Below are 20,991 nucleotides of genomic sequence, written 5' to 3'. Positions count from 1 at the left end.
GTGTCGCACTGCGACATGCTGCGACTGCGACGCAACAGTCGCAGAAAAATCCATCTCGAATGGATTTTCTGCGACTGTTGCGTCGCAGCATGTTGCATGTTGCAGTGCGACACCATAGACTGCCATTATAAAAATTGTCGCGCGACATTAGTGCAACAAAATGTCGCGCGACAAATGTCGTCGTGTAGACATAGCCTTAGGCCCCTTGCAGACGAGCGTGTCCGGATTAGGTCCGAATACATTTGCAGATGCGTTCAGTGAAAACTGCGTGATTTGGCGAGCAAGTCCATTCAGTTTTGTTTGCGATCTCGTTCAGTTTTTATCGTGCGGGTGCAATGCGATTCAATGCGTTTTACACGCGCGTGATAAAAAACGTAATGTTTTTACAAGCAATATCTCTTAGCAACCATCCGTGAAAATGCACCACATCCGCACTTGCTTGCGGATGAGATTTTCACGCAGCCCCATTCACTTCTATGAAAATCACAGAATATAGAACATGCTGCGATTTTCACGCACAAGTGATGCGCGAAAACCAACACTCATGTACACAGACCCATGATCAGGATTCCGTACGGGCGCAATTAGTTTGCATCACGCATTGCACCCGCGTGGAATACTCGCTCGCGTGAAAGGGACCTTAGCGTCCATCACCAGGAAGTTCACTGTTACGCCAGGAACAACAGGGCTCATTTACAAAGGGCGCCACTTTTTGGTATTTTTGAGCAGTCCCCACCATTTGGGAGGGGAGGGGGCTGGGCTGGGGCCGTGCCTGCATAGCTACTTACATTTACACCAGTTTTAGGTATAAAAGTACTCCACGCCAGGTATGGAATAGTTTTTCACGATAGGCGCATACAGCAGGGCGATGCACATCATTTATGACAAGGCGCACCCCTCGCCCTAAATCAGGTGCGTCTTCTGACAGCGCAAAGGGGAGACAAGGACGGGCGCAAAAAGCCAGTCTTTGTAAATAACCCCCAATGGCTTGTAGGGTTAGCTCTGCTGAATGTAAGAACACCTTTCACTTCAGTGTTAACGGGGTTGTCAGGATTAGAAAAACATGGCTGCTTTCTTCCAAACACAGCTCCACCCCATTGACTCCAAAGGAACGGAGATGAAATACGAGACAAATCCCACAGACAGGCTTGGTGCTGTTTTTGGAGAAAGCAGCCAATACTGGACGACCCCTTTCACTGGGTCTATCAGTATAACAGCAGAGTGCCACGTTTTCCAGATCAAAGAGAATAAACCGATTGGAAATCTGATGACAAATGGATGAAAAAACGGATGCAGAGATCCGTCTCCCAATGCTCTCCATATCTTGCCGCTTATAACCACAGGCTGCATATAGGGAGATAATGGATGGACAGGTGCACGTCTCTACCCCCTCGGTCCCAAGTCTATGGGGCACAGGGATTTCACATAAGATTTGCACTAGTATAGAGGCTACAAGACCAGTATTCCAGTTAGATTAGGTTATCCCCTATCAACAGAATTAGGCCTCATTCACACGTCAGTGTTTGAGCCAAAATCTGGTGCGGCTCTAAAGACAGAACAGGAGCAGATCTTTCCCTTATACCTCAGGTCTGTGGAGGCTCCAATCCTGGTTTTGGCTCACAATCACTGACGTGTGAATGAGGCTTAAGGGATAACTATTAGATTGGTGGGGGTCCTACTGCTGGGACCCCCACCGATCACAAGATTGGAGGCCCCGTACTCCCTGCAATGAACGGAGCGGAGTACAGAAATGAATGCCGGCCACTTTGATCATTTCCAGGAGGCTGCAGGGGGTAAGGGGCCCTAGTTGTCGTGGTCAGTGGGGGGCCCAGTGGTAGGTTCCCCACCAATCTAATAGTTATCCCCTATGCTGTGGATAGGGTATAGCTTAATCTAACCGAAATACCCCTTTAACCATGAATCTATTGACCCAAATGACACGGCAGACCGCTCCGCTGCCATTAACCCGGGTCATTAGGATAGCAGTCTGCCTGGGAATAACCGCCAAATACAGTCACAAGACCATCGCTCGCCATACGGATTGTTACCACATCATGTAGCGTCAAGATCCCTTCCATATTAGCTGGAGCTGTGACTGTGGCACTAACAGATATAGGTCTGCCCATTAATAATGATAATAGTTAGGGATGAGTGAATCGACTTCGGATAAAACATCCGAAGTTGATTCGCATAAAACTTTGCTTCAATACTGTACGGAGGAGCGCCCCGCACAGTATTAGAATGTATTGGCTCCGATGAGCCGAAGTTATTACTTGGCGAAGTCTCGCATAATAACTTCACAAATTGATTTCTACTGTAAAAAACCTTTTCCCGAACTCGGGTTCAGTTCCAAGTGGTACCCGAAGTCTCGCGAGTAATAACTTCGGCTCATCTGAGCCAATACGTTCTAATACTGGTCCGTGGTAGCAGAATCCATAACGGAATTCTTAGATAACCCGAACCCTGTACGCCAAACTTGAAAACACAAGTTCGATCAACCCGTCACCTGGATGACAATAACTAGAATATAACTGGATTGCAGATGTGTCGCCGCCATTCAGTCCCACGCCCCGTGACACACGGCAGCCCTCTCCGTGATGTGTCGTCCATTATGACATACATTCGTTATGTCACGCTATCGCAAAACAATGCCAATGGGCAGCAGCAGGCACCTGGCAATTTTCTAAGTTGAGATATTTTAATAATAGTATGGGCATTTCAGACTGGCACTTGTGTGCAGGGCTTTATTCCTGTTTGGTGTATGTGTGCCAGGCAGGGCACCTACTGAAGACTGCACCATTACCTGTGCCAGCAACTCCTCCTGGGCGCGCCTCTTGCTCTCCTTTTTCTCCTCTATACTCCTCGCACTTTGAAAACTGCCCCCGTAGGCCGCCATTATTCTGCTGCCGTAAAGCGATTACGATACCTGCACTAGGTGACCCGCACAGTGCTGCGTTTCATCGTCGTCGCCATGTTTGTACACCCGGAAGTGGTGTGAAGCCTTTCAGAGGACATTTTGCTGCACCCTGCTGTACAGGAGTGCGCATGCGTGAAGAAGGTTCCGTCAGTGCTATGGCTTGGTGCAGAGCGTTTACTTACACATTCTATCCCCTAAAGTGTGTCTGCTGTGCCCCCGTGTATTGTGTCTGCTGTACCTACGGCCACATGTATTGTGTCTGCTATACCCACATGTATTGTGTCTGCTGTGCCCCCCTGTATTGTGTCTGCCATGCCCCCGTGTATTGTGTCTGCTGTACCCACGTCCCCCTGTATTGTGTCTGCCGCGTCCTCCTGTATTGTGTCTGCTGTGCCCCCCTGTATTGTGTCTGCCATGCCCCCGTGTATTGTGTCTGCTGTACCCACGTCCCCCTGTATTGTGTCTGCCGCGTCCCCCTGTATTGTGTCTGCCGCGCCCCCCTGTATTGTGTCTGCCGCGCCCCCCTGTATTGTGTCTGCCGCGCCCACGTGTATTGTGTCTGCCGCGCCCACGTGTATTGTGTCTGCCGCGCCCCACTGTATTGTGTCTGCCGCGCCCCCCTGTATTGTGTCTGCCGTGCCCACGTGTATTGTGTCTGCCGCGCCCACGTGTATTGTGTCTGCCGCGCCCACGTGTATTGTGTCTGCCGCGCCCACGTGTATTGTGTCTGCCGCGCCCCCCTGTATTGTGTCTGCCGCGCCCACGTGTATTGTGTCTGCCGTGCCCACGTGTATTGTGTCTGCCGCGCCCCCCTGTATTGTGTCTGCTGCGCCCACGTGTATTGTGTCTGCCGCGCCCCCCTGTATTGTGTCTGCCGCGCCCACGTGTATTGTGTCTGCCGCGCCCACGTGTATTGTGTCTGCCGCGTCCTCCTGTATTGTGTCTGCTGTGCCCCCGTGTATTGTGTCTGCTGTACCCACGGCTACATGTATTGTGTCTGCTGTACCCACGGCCACATGTATTGTGTCTGCCGCGTCCTCCTGTATTGTGTCTGCCGCGTCCTCCTGTATTGTGTCTGCCGCGCCCCCCTGTATTGTGTCTGCTGTACCCACGTGTATTGTGTCTGCCGCGCCCCCCTGTATTGTGTCTGCCGCGCCCCCCTGTATTGTGTCTGCCGTGCCCACGTGTATTGTGTCTGCCGCGCCCACGTGTATTGTGTCTGCCGCGCCCCCCTGTATTGTGTCTGCCGCGCCCACGTGTATTGTGTCTGCCGCGCCCACGTGTATTGTGTCTGCCGCGCCCACGTGTATTGTGTCTGCCGCGCCCACGTGTATTGTGTCTGCCGCGCCCACGTGTATTGTGTCTGCCGCGCCCACGTGTATTGTGTCTGCCGCGCCCACGTGTATTGTGTCTGCCGCGCCCACGTGTATTGTGTCTGCCGCGCCCACGTGTATTGTGTCTGCCGCGCCCACGTGTATTGTGTCTGCCGCGTCCTCCTGTATTGTGTCTGCCGCGTCCTCCTGTATTGTGTCTGCTGTGCCCCCGTGTATTGTGTCTGCTGTACCCACGGCTACATGTATTGTGTCTGCTGTACCCACGGCCACATGTATTGTGTCTGCCGCGTCCTCCTGTATTGTGTCTGCCGCGTCCTCCTGTATTGTGTCTGCCGCGCCCACATGTATTGTGTCTGCCGCGCCCCCGTGTACTGTGTCTGCCGCGCCCCCGTGTACTGTGTCTGCCGCGCCCCCCTGTATTGTGTCTGCCGCGCCCCCCCCCTGTATTGTGTCTGCCGCGCCCCCCTGTATTGTGTCTGCCGCGCCCCCCTGTATTGTGTCTGCCGCGCCCCCCTGTATTGTGTCTGCCGCGCCCCCCCTGTATTGTGTCTGCCGCGCCCCCCCTGTATTGTGTCTGCCGCGCCCCCCCTGTATTGTGTCTGCCGCGCCCCCCTGTATTGTGTCTGCCGCGCCCACGTGTATTGTGTCCGCCGCGCCCACGTGTATTGTGTCCGCCGCGCCCACGTGTATTGTGTCCGTCGCGCCCCCGTGTATTGTGTCTGCTTTGCCTTTTAAAATGACTTATTCATTGCGTACATAATACTGTATTGTATTCAAATAATTCCTAGAAAGTGCCATATTGCATTGCTTCCAGTCTCCCCATCACACAGCAACCAACCATTAATTTTTCCAGACAAAAAATATGATTGTGTGCATGGACCTTGGCCGACATATACCACCGACAGAAGGCATATGTGGCATATGTTTCCAGTAAGCTGTCTATATAAAATAATACATACCGTGCGGTATACTCTTTTATCTACTGTATCTATTATATGTGTATGATGCCACAACATGGGTAACGAGCGGCTCCTAAAAAGTGCTTTGTACAGAAATGAACTTTAAAAAAATATAGCAATTTTTATTTTTAAAAAGTTTTTTAAAGGCAAAAACATAAAACCAAACCCTGTAAATAAATTCCATAAACACGTGCTGCACAGTATAGCGATGCTGTATACAGTGAGGGATAATAATGAGAGATCCATGGGTTGACACTCGAGTCAAGTGCAATGGATGAGAAAATTATTCCAAGAAATCCAGGTAATGGTGGCCCCAAATGAATCAATTGGAGAAAATGAAAGAGGTAATTGTAGGGCAGAAGAGTCCTGGTAAGATGTTTTCATCAGCCTGCCAGATGTCAGTGGCACTGTGATATGAATGGGGGCATAGGAGAGCCCTTTATCACCGCAGAACTGTAAATGCTCCTGGGTAATACTGCGGTTATTGCTCTCATCTCCCGGTAGATGTTCCTCTTATAAGTCAAGGTCACACAATGCTGTGAAAATAACGAAAGAAAATCTTTATTCCTTGGATGAAACCTGTGAAGGCTTAAAGAAATATTCTGCTCTCCAGCATAGAACCTGAAACCTGGTCATTACTCCAGAGCATGGTCGCTATTAAACATCAAAGAAAATTTCTAACCAGAGGAGCAACCTGAAGTCCCAGTGCAAAATCCATAACAGGACCCCAACTACCATGTGTCATTGATAATACTGGTGTCTTCTTATGTGGCAGAGGGTTTTTGTACCCCTTAAGACACCAGGAACTGAACGTAACCATTCCCCCTATAGCTACACCCCTGTCATTTCCTTAATAACTAGCATAATATTCAGTCTGGTTGGGTTCTTGTCTTTGGTGCAATTTATTCAGATTTTGCTTTCAAATTTTTATTTTACAGAAAAATTCCAGTAGTCCAAACCCATGGGATTTATGACCTTACCATGGACCAATAGTTGTCATCCCCAAAAAGTAAGAACACAGTCCTAGACAACACGTCTTACTTACTCTAGAATATATCCTAGAACATGACTTTGGCAGAGGCCTACAAGAGATGTCAGTCTACTTCAAGCATGTTCTAGGACACCTTCTGGACTGAGATGCTGACTTACACGGCAGCTGCCGAGACATTCTTTTTTACATATTGAGGAGAGCTACAGTATTTGGCTATTTTTCTCTGGGAGAAGTCAAAAGTCTGTCTATCTTTTGCTGGTTTGAAGCAGTCATCTAATGAGGGTCAAAATCCTATAAATGGAAGTTTGACGGCCCACTACACCTAGTCTTAGATATCTAAGAAGATATGATGGAATGTGATCCAGAACCCTAAGACAAATGGACTGATCATCAAATTCTGAATCTTCTAAAGCCCCTTTGATTTCCAAGTTGGGAATTACGTCTGCCTGAACTGGTCATGTTTTGAAGATATTTGTAAGCTGGAGGACTCAGTAGATACTATTAAGTCAGTTTATATTATACTTTTCAATTACCTAATTTATATACAGTGGATATAAAAAGTCTACACACCCCTGTTAAAATATCATGTTTCTGTGCTGTAAAAAATTTTGACAAAGATAAATCATTTCAGAACTTTTTCCACCTTTAAATGTGACCTATAAACTGTACCACTCAATACAAACTGAAATCTTTTAGGTGGTGGGAAGAAAACAAAAATGATTTAAATAATGTGGTTGCATAAGTGTGCACACCCTCTTATAACTGGGGATGTAGCTGTGTTCAGAATTAAGCAATCACATTCAAAATCGTATTAAATAGGAGTCAGCATACACCTGCCATCATTTAAAGTGCCTCTGATTAACCCCAAATAAAGTTCAGCTGCTCTAGTTGGTCTTTCCTGAAATTTTCTTAGTCACATCCCACAGCAAAAGCCATGGTCCACAGAGAGCTTCCAAAAGCATCAGAGGGATCTCATTGTTAAAGGGTATCAGTCAGCAGAAGGGTAGAAAAGAATTTCCAAGGCATTAGATATACCATGGAACACGGTGAAGACAGTCATCATCAAGTGGAGAAAATATGGCACAACAGTGACATTACCAAGAACTGGACGTCCCTCCAAAATTGATGAAAAGACGAGAAGAAAACTGGTCTGGGAGGCTACCAAGAGGCCTACAGCAACATTAAAGGAGCTGCAGGAATATCTGGCAAGTACTGGCTGTGTGGTACATGTGACAACAATCTCCCGTATTCTTCATATGTCTGGGTTATGGGGTAGAGTGGCAAGACGAAAGCCTTTTCTTACGAAGAAAAACATCCAAGCCAAGCTACTGTAGCGGGGTGCCGAAGGCACACTCGGTCTCCCATCAGCCGCAGACCTGCTGCTTAGCTTCGGGAGCGAGGATCTGTGTTTGACCTCGTTCCCAGGGCGGCTTTGCTAGCTGGGAGGCTCCCTGCTCTTAGGTCTGCCTTAAGCGCCGAGCTGATCACTCGGTGCTCGACTAGTCGGTCTGTCGGTCATGTGACGCTGGCCACGTCACATGACCCTCACTCCCCACTATAAATACAGGCAGCCTGCTGGCCACAGGTTGCCTGTTAATTTAGGTTCCTGGCAGTTGTTGGATACCTGTGTACTTACCTGATCCTGTTCCCTGACGATCCTTTGCCTGCTCCTCCTGTACTGCGCATCCTTCCTGGTATATTGACCTCGGCTTCCACCTGACTCTGAGAGACGACAGGAACAACAGTTCTCTTCCCAGATGGTGGTCCAGCCAGAGGCCTATCCCAGAGACAATGCTGAGGTCTCCACCGAGGAACCCATGCAGGTTGGCATGACCCGAGGGAATCTTCGCCGCAGACGTGGAGAATGCTTTTACTGTGGAGATCCTGACCATTTGATCAACCAGTGTCCTAAGAAGGTCCTCTCTGTCAAGTCTCCTAAGGCAAAGCAACCTAAAGACCAGGTACACCCTGATTTTTCTAAATGTAAGCTTTTGGTACCCATTATGATTTCTCTGGGGGTAGATAAATGGCCGGGTAAGGCCTTTATTGATTCTGGCTCAGCGGCCAGCTTTATTTCTGAGTACGCTGTAAGATTGGGTATTCCAATGTTTGCTTTACCAACTCCTATCCATGTCATGGATATTGATGCTACTCCTCTTATTGGTGGTACGGTGAGCTCATGTACCTCAGAGATTTCTCTAACCATGGGTGTGTGCCACTCAGAGAGATGTTCCCTTTTAGTCCTGGAGAACCTACCGGCTGAGGTGGTACTAGGGTTGCCTTGGCTCCGACTGCATAACCCCACTATAGATTGGTCCAAGGGGGAGTTGGTGAGATGGGGGCCTAAGTGTGACTCGTGCTTGTCCGTGGTACAGGCTGGGGTCTCAGTAAAGTCTGATACTTTACCCACTGTTGTTAGGGAATATTCTGATGTATTCTCATCACCAACCCCGGAGGTTCTACCCCCCCATAGACCTTATGATTGTACTATAGAGCTAGTAGAGAGGGCCAAGTTTCCTAAGGGGCGAATTTATAATCTTTCTAAGCCCGAACGCAAGGCCATGGAGGATTATATTAAGGAGAGCCTTGGTAAAGGGCATATTAGACCTTCTGTCTCTCCTATGGGGGCGGGGTTTTTCTTTGTTAAGAAAAAAGATGGTGGTCTTAGGCCATGTATCAATTACCGGAGTTTAAATAAAATCACTGTCCAGAATGCATACTCCCTCCCATTGATTCCGGATTTATTTAATCAGGTTCTGGGGGCAACCTGGTTTTCCAAGATTGACCTGAAAGGGGCATACAATCTAATCCGAATCAAGGAGGGAGACGAATGGAAGACGGTGTTCAATACTCCGGCAGGACACTTTGAATATCAGGTGATGCCTTTTGGACTCAGCAATGCCCCAGCTGTGTTCCAAAACTTCATGAATGACATTCTTAGGGAGTTCTTAGGTAAATTTGTTATTGTCTATCTTGACGACATTTTGATATTCTCTCCTGACTTCGAATCCCATGTGTCTCATGTTAAACAAGTATTAGAGGTGTTGAGGGAGAATCAGCTATCCGCTAAGCAAGAGAAATGTGTCTTTGGTGTACAGGAGATTCTGTTTCTAGGGCATGTTCTGACTCCTCACGCCTTCAAGATGGATCCTGGTAAGGTACTAGCAATTAAGGAATGGGAAAGACCTTCATCCTTAAAGGCCTTACAACGGTTCTTAGGTTTCGCCAATTACTATCGTAAATTTATTATGAATTTTTCCGTAATTGCTAAACCGTTTACCGACCTTACTAAGAAAGGGGCGGATTTGGAGAATTGGTCTACTGAGGCCATTTCTTCATTTGAAAAATTAAAAAAGGCATTCAGTAGTGCTCCCATTCTGATCCAGCCTGATCAGGAGAGACCTTTCACAAGGTCCTGCTAGCCTCACTAACCTGAGACCATGTGCCTTCTTCTCCAGGAAATTCTCTCCCACGGAGAGAAACTACAACATAGGGAACAGGGAGCTGCTGGCCATTAAATGGGCATTTGAGGAGTGGAGGCATTTTCTGGAGGGGGCAAGGCATTGTGTAACTGTTGTCACTGACCATAAAAACCTTATGTTTCTCGAGTCTGCTAAGAGGTTGAATCCCCGTCAAGCCAGATGGGCTCTGATTTTTACTCGTTTTGATTTTTCCATTACGTTCAGGCCGGGAAGTAAAAATGTGAAGGCGGACGCATTATCTCGGAGCTTCCATGCTTTTCAACCTACTGAGGTACCACCTGAATCCATCCTACCAACAAAAATCTTCATAGCAGCTCTAACCCATCATATCTATGCTCGCATTAGGTCTGAACAACATCTGGCACCGGTATCCACCCCAACAGATAAGTTGTTTGTTCCCGTACAATTTTGTCTCCAGCTGTTGGGTGAGTGTCACGATTCTGCCTTTTGTGGACATCCGGGTGTTGAGGGCACTAAGGATCTGGTTTCTAGATCTTATTGGTGGCCCACTCTAACTAGGGATATCAAGTCCTACGTGTCAGCCTGTGAGGTTTGTGCCAGGTCCAAGACACCTAGGACTCGCCCTGCTGGTAACCTACGACCCCTACCCATTCCCAGTAGACCCTGGTCCCATATCTCAATGGACTTTATAACTGACCTACCGCCGGCGGAGGGTAAGACTGTAGTTTGGGTAGTGGTCGATAGGTTTAGCAAGATGGTCCACTTCATTCCCCTGTCTAAACTCCAGAATGCCAAAACCCTGGCGTCTATTTTTGTGAAAGAAATTGTTCGATTGCATGGTATCCCGGAAAATATTGTTTCTGACAGGGGTGTGCAGTTTGTGTCCAAATTCTGGAGGGCCTTCTGTCAAAAATGTCAAAATTCATTGTCTTTTTCCTCTGCCTACCGCCCTGAGAGTAATGGGCAGACTGAACGCCTTAATCAGTCTGTGGAACAATTCTTGAGGTTGTATGTTGCTGATGACCAGCAATTATGGGTGAAATTTCTTACATTGGCTGAATTTGCTTTGAAACCCGTGTCAATTCTTCTGCTGGGGTTTCACTTTTCTTTTGTAACCATGGTTTCCATCCCCGTTTTCATTCTGGGTCATCCGTCTCCTCCTCTAACCCTGAGGCGGATAGGGTCTCCTCTGAACTGTGCACAGTTTGGGCCCGGGTTCAATCAAACTTAGAAAAGGCTCAAAGTTCTCAGAAACTCAAGGCCGATAGGAGACGTTCAAGGGGGGTGAATTTTCAGGTTGGGGATAAGGTATGGTTGTCCTCCAAGAATCTCTCTCTTAAGGTAGATTCTAAAAAGTTTTCTCCTCGTTTTATTGGACCATATAAGATCACGGAGGTGATTAACCCGGTATCATTTAGGTTGGAGCTGCCCGAGTCATTCCACATTCATAATGTGTTCCATAAACCTCTACTTAAAAAATATTTTGAACCGGTAGTACCATCGAAAGCCTCGCCTCTGCCGGTTCTTGTTAATGATGCTGTCGAGTATGTGGTGTCTAAAATAGTGGATGTCAGGAAGGTGCGTAATTCCTTGTAGTACCTGATTCACTGGAAGGGGTATGGACCTGAAGAGAGATCTTGGGTACCTGCCAGGGAGGTTCATGCTCCTAGACTTGTTCGAAAATTTAATTTAGAACACCCTGAAAGGCCATCGCCTGAAGTCTTGGGGCCGGTGGCCCCTCGTAAAAGGGGGGGTACTGTAACGGGGTGCCGAAGGCACACTGGGTCTCCCATCAGCCGCAGACCTGCTGCTTAGCTTCGGGAGCGAGGATCTGTGTTTGACCTCGTTCCCAGGGCTGCTTTGCTAGCTGGGAGGCTCCCTGCTCCTAGGTCTGCCTTGAGCGCCGAGCTGATCACTCGGTGCTCGACTGGTCGGTCATGTGACGCTGGCCACGTCACATGACCCTCACTCCCCACTATAAATACAGGCAGCCTGCTGGCCACAGGTTGCCTGTTAATTTAGGTTCCTGGCAGTTGTTGGATACCTGTGTACTTACCTGATCCTGTTCCCTGACGATCCTTTGCCTGCTCCTCCTGTACTGCGCATTCTTCCTGGTATATTGACCTCGGCTTCCACCTGACTATTCTTTGCGGACTCCTTTGGTACTTCTCGACTCTCCTGGTATTTATGACCCTGGCTTCTCCTGACCTTTATTTGCTTATTCCTCTGTACTGCGTTGTCCTCTTGGTTTTGACCCGGTCCGTTCACTATCCGTTATTTGTCTTGTCTGTCCTTCCCGCACGTATACTAAGTTAGGGACTGCCGTCCAGTTATCCCCTGTCATCAGGACTCGTGAGGCAAGTAGGCAGGGCCAGGGGTGAGGGTGGAGCGCAGTGGTCACTGTCCTCCCCCCTGTGTGTGTGTGTACGTGACCGTTACAGCTACATTTTGCAAAAACACATCTGAAGTCTCCCAAAAGCATGTGGGAAAAGGTGTTATGGTCTGATGAAACCAAGGTTGAACTTTTTGGCCATAATTCCAAAAGATATGTTTGGCCCAAAAACAACACTGCACATCACTAAAAGAACACCATGGTAGTGGCAGCATCATGCTTTGGGGCTGCTTTTCTTCAGCTGGAACTGGGGCCTTAGTTAAGCTAGAGGGAATTATGGACAGTTCCAAATACCAGTCAATATTGGCACAAAACTTTCAGGCTTCCGCTAGAAAGCTGAACATGAAGAGGAACTTCATCTTTCAGCATGACAACGACCCAAAGCATACATCCAAATCAACAAAGGAATGGCTTCACCAGAAGAAGATTAATGTTTTGGAATGGCCCAGCCAGAGCCCAGACCTGAATCCAATTGAAAATCTGTGGGGTGATCTGAAGAGGGCTGTGCACAGGAGATGCTCTCGCAATTTGACAGATTTGGAGTGTTTTTGCAAAGAAGAGTGGGCAAATCTTGCCAAGTCAAAATGTGTCATGCTGAAAAGAGGTTCTAGTTCTGTACTTTCAGTTGCCCATAGGTAACAGGAAGGCACCTGTTCTCAAGTCTAACATACTCCGTTCCAATCCTGCTTGCACCAGTCTCATGGCTTGAAGGGAGTGGCAGAGCTGCAGGAGAGGAAATCCTATATAGCAGTGTTTTCCTGCCTCTCTTCTTCTGCTCTCAGAAGCCTTGACTGGTGTGGGAACTGTTTTGTGAAAATACAGAAGCCCTTTAAAAGGGGATGGTTTTCCTCACCAGCAACTGTTCCACCATATTGATTTGGCTCCCATCAGCTCCACGAGATTGGCCACTGTAAGCAACAGCAGTGATTCCCAGCCTTTTTAATGGTGAGGAACCCCTGCAGCAAAAAATTTTTTCGGGGAATCCATACCAGTTTAGGCTTGGTCCGAATCTTCTGATGTGGATTTTCCACAAAATCTGCATAGGTTACATGTGGTTACATTGTGTATCTTGCCCTGGCTTTCACTCTTGGCATTAAAAAGGGTTGAAACTCGTTACATTCTGCAACAGAATGAGCACACGGCGGATTTCAAGCCACCTCTATAAATTTGTGGTCCAGAACATCACGCCACCCCTGGCAGCTTATGACAGCACCCCGGGGTTCCACACCACCTGGGTCTACTGTATGAGATAACCTTTTACTATTCAAGACAAGCAGAGTGATTACCAGCCAATGGAGCATGGCACTGGCATGAGCACCACAGCATCTTTGTTTTAGAGACCAGTGAGAGTCCCTGGGGTGGACCCCCCACATTCCAAATCATTCATTTAGGATACATACACAAATTGGAGGGAAAAAAACAAACTTTTAATGACTACGGAAATTATCATGGGCTCAATAAATTGCTGTGAGTGCAGAATACATTTCCATTTTGTGGGACAAAAATAGGCATTTTTAAAGTGTGGAAAAGAAAAGTGCAAGTGTATTATAACCATCATGGTAAGGGACCCCTGACCATTACTGCAAGGCAGCAAAGACCATTCTCAGTCCATCTCTGGTGTTTTTGCATTCGCTGAAGATGGCCATATACCTTAGAAGTCTGACAACCAAATGCTCATTCTTCCGATCCTCCATACACATAACCACTTCTTAATAGGAAGAGGTGTCTGGCAGCGACTTATCACCAGTGAGAACAAAGCATCGGGCATGTTGAAATTCAACATGCCATTTCTTCTTTCCCCTGGCATCTGCTAGCAAGGGAGAGTTGGCAAATAGAGATGGCCTTGCGGTTCACCCGGCGGTCGTTTCTCAGCGAACTTTGTGCGTCCGCGATTCGCCGAACATATGGCAATATTCGCACCCGCCATATCCTTTTACATTGTGAAGAACTTTGACCCATGACACATCCATCAGGTGGTACAATTCGCAATGCTGGATGAATTCCCAGGGGGGACTACTCCATCTGAGACAAGTCAACAAAGGGAGTCTGAAGAGGAGTCAGAGGAGGATGGTGCCGGGGCGGAGGAGGAGCAAGAAGAGCATGCTTTAAACATTTCTGGGATCCCTGGTGTTGTCCTTGGATGGGGGGAGGAGAACCAGGACGACATTATCCTGGATCATGAGCAGGAGCCAGGCCACTCCACCGCTTCCAGTTTAGTGCAAATGGGGGCCTTCATGCTCCAGTGTTTGAAGAGCGACCCCCGTATAAAAAGCATAAAGGGCAAGGACCAGTACTGGGTGGCAACATACTTAGACCCCCGGTACAAACACAAAATGGCAGAAATGTTACCACCATCACAAAGGGCTGTCAGAATGCAGCACTTCCAGGCTTTGCTTCGAGAAATGCTGCATTCTGATTTTGCGGGCGCTGGCAGAGGAATTTCCACTCACAGAGAAACAGTTGCGGGTACCAATCCAACAGCGCTTGGAAGAAGAGGGCGGTTTGAAGATGTGTTGGTCACTTCGGATATGAGATCATTCTTGCATTCAACCCATCGGCAGCCGTCCTCCAGATCCAGCCTCAGGGAACGCCTAGACCGACATGTGTCCGACTACATCGGGTTAACGGCCGATGTGGACGCTCTGAGAAGCGATGAACCCCTGGACTACTGGGTGTGCAGGCTTGACCTGTGGCCAGAGCTGGCACAATTTGCCATGGAATTGTTGGCTTGCCCCATGTCCAGTGTCCTGTCCGAAAGGACGTTCAGCGCAGCAGGGGGGATCGTGACCGATAAGCGCATTCGCCTAGCTAACGACAGTGTGGACTACCTCACATTTCTAAAAATGATTGAGGCATGGATCTCGGAGGAATTCAACACGTGACGAGTCGACCATGTTTGATTGAATTTCCTCATGACAGCCCACAAATATCCGCCACCACCCAGAACAAATCATGGTCTTAGGTAAATACAGCGGCATAAAAGGCCTTTTTTGTCCGTTGAATGCCTAATTTTTGGGGCCTGTACTGGCCGACAGTTACATATTTATCATGTGACCGCCTAATGTACCTCCAGCCACAGAATCCAAAGTTCTTTGCTGTCAGGTGAATGCCTATTGGCTAATTTTTGGGGCCTGTACTGGCCGACAGTTACATTTTTATCCTGTGACCGCCTAATGTCCCTCCAGCCACAGAATCCTACAAAGTTGTGTGCTGTCAGGTGAATGCCTATTGGCTAATTTGGGGCCTGTACTGGAGTGGCAAGTTCTCACAACAATACTTAGTGCACCAATCACTAATATCTCATGAAACCTTATAAAATGTGAAGTTGTGTGTACCGCGAAAAAATTAATCGCATCATTAGGGATTTTCGCAATGGTGCTTTTTTTAAACACTCTATCATCTGCATATACAACGATTGTTATAACATGCATGTGAAATGTAATCAAGTACACTGCTTTAATGTCAAATTACTTACAGTGATCAGAAATTCTTCCTCAACGACGCGAAAATTGTTGCCAACCATCTTTTCTGATCGCATCCAACTTCGGTCTGGTGGAAACCCAGTTGCTGTAGTAGGCCGCACCTATTTTGCACATGCACATAGGCGAAAATTACATTGCCGATATTTCGCATTGAAAAAAAAAATAATGGAGATCGCAAATTAGAATAATACATCTGGTATGTCACTGTCCATATTGTGGGACTATTTGTGCACTTCTAGTAAGTATTTGGTGGCTGCAAATATCACCTGAAGGTATTCCAGGTTCGCCTGCCTTTAAAGTGAATGGGGCTTCCGCGAACTTACGGTTCGCGAACATTTGATCACGTTCGTGAACCGTCCTGGCCGATGTTTGTCCATCACTATTGGCAAACCCCCATAACCCCTTCCCCTTGTGAAAGTGAAAAATTGGGGTCTGCTAGTACTTTTTCATTTTTACAAATGTGTGCTTTGAAATCCTCTCTCTAGTATTTCTGCCTTTTGTAAAATACCTGTTTGGTAAAAAGTACCCTTTCCACCACTTAAAATGTCCGTACGGGGGTGCTCTTTCCAAAGTGGGGTCACTTCTTTGGGTTTTTCATTTCTGGGGACCTCTGGAAATTTTTCAAATGCGACATGGCAGCTAAAATCCATGTCTGCGAATTCAGGCCTGCAAATTGTACTTTGCCTGTAGCGGCCTGCTGTGACCCAATACAGCTGGCTACGAGCACATACACTGCGTGCAGAATTATTAGGCAAATGAGTATTTTGACCACATCATCCTCTTTATGCATGTTGTCTTACTCCAAGCTGTATAGGCTCGAAAGCCTACTACCAATTAAGCATATTAGGTGATGTGCATCTCTGTAATGAGAAGGGGTGTGGTCTAATGACATCAACACCCTATATTAGGTGTGCATAATTATTAGGCAACTTCCTTTCCTTTGGCAAAATGGGTCAAAAGAAGGACTTGACAGGCTCAGAAAAGTCAAAAATAGTGAGATATCTTGCAGAGGGATGCAGCACTCTTAAAATTGCAAAGCTTCTGAAGCGTGATCATCGAACAATCAAGCGTTTCATTCAAAATAGTCAACAGGGTTGCAAGAAGCGTGTGGAAAAACCAAGGCGCAAAATAACTGCCCATGAACTGAGAAAAGTCAAGCGTGCAGCTGCCAAGATGCCACTTGCCACCAGTTTGGCCATATTTCAGAGCTGCAACATCACTGGAGTGCCCAAAAGCACAAGGTGTGCAGTACTCAGAGACATGGCCAAGGTAAGAAAGGCTGAAAGACGACCACCACTGAACAAGTTACACAAGCTGAAACGTCAAGACTGATTTTTCTAAGGTTTTATGGACTGATGAAATGAGAGTGAGTCTTGATGGGCCAGATGGATGGGCCCGTGGCTGGATTGGTAAAGAGCAGAGAGCTCCAGTCCGACTCAAACGCCAGCAAGGTGGAGGTGGAGTACTGGTTTGGGCTGGTATCATCAAAGATGAGCTTGTGGGGCCTTTTCGGGTTGAGGATGGAGTCAAGCTCAACTCCCAGTCCTACTGCCAGTTTCTGGAAGACACCTTCTTCAAGCAGTGGTACAGGAAGAAGTCTGCATCCTTCAAGAAAAACATGATTTTCATGCAGGACAATGCTCCATCACATGCGTCCAAGTACTCCACAGCGTGGCTGGCAAGAAAGGGTATAAAAGAAGAAAATCTAATGACATGGCCTCCTTGTTCACCTGATCTGAACCCCATTGAGAACCTGTGGTCCATCATCAAATGTGAGATTTACAAGGAGGGAAAACAGTCCACCTCTCTGAACAGTGTCTGGGAGGCTGTGGTTGCTGCTGCACGCAATGTTGATGGTGAACAGATCAAAACACTGACAGAATCCATGGATGGCAGGCTTTTGAGTGTCCTTGCAAAGAAAGGTGGCTATATTGGTCACTGATTTGTTTTTGTTTTGTTTTTGAATGTCAGAAATGTATATTTGTGAATGTTGAGATGTTATATTGGTTTCACTGGTAAAAATAAATAATTGAAATGGGTATATATTTGTTTTTTGTTAAGTTGCCTAATAATTATGCACAGTAATAGTCACCTGCACACACAGATATCCCTCTAAAATAGCTAAAACTAAAAACAAACTAAAAACTACTTCCAAAAATATTCAGCTTTGATATTAATGAGTTTTTTGGGTTCATAGAGAACATGGTTGTTGTTCAATAATAAAATTAATCCTCAAAAATACAACTTGCCTAATAATTCTGCACTCCCTGTATGGGGTGTTTTCAAAATGGGGAGAAAATGGGGAACATATACTGGGGAGCATTTTCTCCTTTAACCCCTTGTGAAAGTTAAAAATTGGGGTCTGCTAGTAATTTTTACAAATGTGTGCTATGAAATGCTTGTCTCAAGTAATTCTGCCTTCTGTGAGATACCTGTTTGGTAAAAAGTACCCTTTCCACCACTTAAAATGTTCGTACGGGGGTGCTCTTTCCGAAATGGGGTGCATTTGGGGATTTCCACTCTAGGGGTACCTCAGGGTGTCTTTATATGCGACATAGTTCCCAAAAGCCAATCCTGCAAAATCTGTCCTCCAAAAGCCCTATGGCGCTACTTCCCTTTTGGACCCTGCCATGCACCCCTTGTGAAATTGAAAAATGTGGGTGTCAAGCAACTTTTCTAGGAAAAAATAGTAATTTTTCATTTTCACAGCCAAGCGTTTCCTAATTATGCGAAACGCTCGATGGGTCAAAGTGCTCACTACACACCTTGGAATATTCCTTGAGGGGTGTTGGTTCCAGAATGGGGTCACTTTTTGGGGGTTTCCACTCAAGGGTTACCTCAGGGTGTGTTCAATTGCAAGATGGCGCCTGTGAATTATTCCAGTGAAATCTGCCTTTCAGAAGCCATTTGGTGCACCTTTCCTTCTGACCCCTGTGATACGCCTATATAGCAGTATACAAGCACATATGGGGTATTGCTGTAATCAGGAGAAAATGGGCAATAAATTAGGGGCTACATTTTCTCCAGTTCCCACTTTTGAAAGGGAAAAATTGGGGGCTAAAGTCAATTTTTCTTGAAAAAAAATTAATTTTTCATTTTCACAGCCAATTCCATGTTTTACCTTTTACCTTCCATGTTTGAGGACAAAGTTCTCACTACACATCTTAAAATATTCCTTGAAGGGTATAGTTTCCATAATGGGGTCACTTTTTGGGGATTTCAACTGTAGGGGTACCTCAGGGTGTCTTTATATGCGACATAGCTCTCAAAAGTTAATCCTGCAAAATCTGTCCTCCCAAAGCCCTATGGCGATACTTCCCTTTTGGACCCTGCCATGCACCCATACATCATTTTATGAGCACATATTGTGTGTTGGCGTATTCGGGGGGAAATGGGGAACAAAATGTGGGGTGCATTTTGTCCTGTTACCCCTTGTGAAAGTGAAAAATGTGGGTGTAAAGCAACTTTTTATGGAAAAATTTTACATTTTTCATTTTCATAGTCAAGCGTTTCCTAATTCTGTGAAACGCCCGATGGGTCAAAGTGCTCACTACACACCTTGAAATATTCCTTGAGGGGTGTAGTTTCCAGAATGGGGGGACTTTTTGGGGGTTTCCACTGTAGGGCCACCTCAGAGTGTCTTCACATGCGACATAGCTCCCAATTACCATTCCAGCTAAATCCGCTCTCCAAAAGCCATATGATGCTCCTTCCACTATGACTCTATGTCGTACCATTCCTCTATTATTCCTGCTATACATTTGTGAATAAAGGTCCATCTGGGTTTTACCTGTTGAGGGTACTGTCACGGTCTCTAACGTGACAGGTGTCAGAAGATCTAAGAGACTGGCTGCACATGATGTGATCTGACAGCCTCTTTGATATCACTTGTTTTCAGTTTTGTTGCTGGTAATGACCACACCTCTTGTCTCAGGTGTAGCTTAGTGGTCATTACAATTATAATGACAAACGAGAGGATCCCACAGGAGGTTGCAACGCTAATTGATTATGAAAAAATTTGATTAGGTGGTTACTTTGAGCTTAGCGTGACTTTGCAGCCTCTCTGACTAGTGCTAAAACTAAATCTTTATTGATCACTGCATTAAAAAACTTCTTGGGAACTTGAAATTTAAAACTCTCAGGAATTATTGGATCAGGGACGTGAACGCTTCTACAAACCGGATTCCAAAAAAGTTGGGACACTATACAAATCGTGAATAAAAACTGAATGCAATGATGTGGAGGTGCCAACTTCTAATATTTTATTCAGAATAGAACATAAATCACGGAACAAAAGTTTAAACTGAGAAAATGTACCATTTTAAGGGAAAAATATGTTGAATCAGAATTTCATGGTGTCAACAAATCCCAAAAAAGTTGGGACAAGGCCATTTTCACCACTGTGTGGCATCTCCCCTTCTTCTTACAACACTCAACAGACGTCTGGGGACCGAGGAGACCAGTTTCTCAAGTTTAGAAATTGGAATGCTCTCCCATTCTTGTCTAATACTGGCCTCTAACTGTTCAATCGTCTTGGGCCTTCTTTGTTGCACCTTCCTCTTTATGATGCGCCAAATGTTCTCTATAGGTGAAAGATCTGGACTGCAGACTGGCCATTTCAGTACCCGGATCCTTCTACGCAGCCATGATGTTGTGATTGATCCAGAATGTGGTCTGGCATTATCTTGTTGAAAAATGCAGGGTCTTCCCTGAAAGAGATGACGTCTGGATGGGAGCATATGTTGTTCTAGAACCTGAATATATTTTTCTGCATTGATGGTGCCTTTCCAGACATGCAAGCTGCCCATGCCACACGCACTCATGCAACCCTATACCATCAGAGATGCAGGCTTCTGAACTGAGCATTGATAACAACTTGGGTTGTCCTTGTCCTCTTTGGTCCGGATAACATGGCGTCCCAGATTTCCAAAAAGAACTTCGAATCGTGACTCGTTTGACCACAGAACAGTCTTCCATTTTGCCACACTTCATTTTAAATGATCCCTGGCCCAGTGAAAACGCCTGAGCTTGTGGATCTTGCTTAGAAATGGCTTCTTCTTTGCACTGTAGAGTTTCAGCTGGCAACGGCGGATGGCACGGTGGATTATGTTCACTGACAATGGTTTCTGGAAGTATTCCTGAGCCCATTCTGTGATTTCCTTTACAGTAGCATTCCTGTTTGTGGTGCAGTGTCGTTTAAGGGCCTGGAGATCACGGGCATCCAGTATGGTTTTACGGCCTTGACCCTTACGCACAGAGATTGTTCCAGATTCTCTGAATCTTCGGATGATGTTATGCACAGTTGATGATGATAGATGCAAAGTCTTTACAATTTTTCGCTGGGTAACACCTTTCTGATATTGCTCCACTATCTTTCTGCGCAACATTGTGGGAATTGGTGATCCTCTACCCATCTTGGCTTCTGAGAGACACTGCCAGTCTGAGAAGCTCTTTTTATACCCAATCATGTTGC

The 20,991-nt window shown here is 46.5% G+C and overlaps 1 protein-coding gene across 1 annotated transcript in view; it reads right to left on the bottom strand.

The window, feature by feature from the left end:
• Positions 1 to 2,967, bottom strand: part of CWF19L2 (CWF19 like cell cycle control factor 2) — a 153,954-nt gene extending 150,987 nt beyond the window's left edge. Inside the window, exon 1 of the mRNA XM_040426268.1 lies at positions 2,804 to 2,967. Coding sequence (XP_040282202.1) covers positions 2,804 to 2,896 — 93 coding nt within the window. The 5' untranslated portion in view covers positions 2,897 to 2,967. The remainder of the gene's footprint in view (positions 1 to 2,803) is intronic.
• Positions 2,968 to 20,991: the final 18,024 nt, after the last annotated feature.

This window comes from Bufo bufo, chromosome 3, assembly GCF_905171765.1.
Source record: "Bufo bufo chromosome 3, aBufBuf1.1, whole genome shotgun sequence".
Lineage (NCBI taxonomy): Eukaryota > Metazoa > Chordata > Amphibia > Anura > Bufonidae > Bufo > Bufo bufo.
This window is presented reverse-complemented; position numbering and strand designations above follow the sequence as displayed.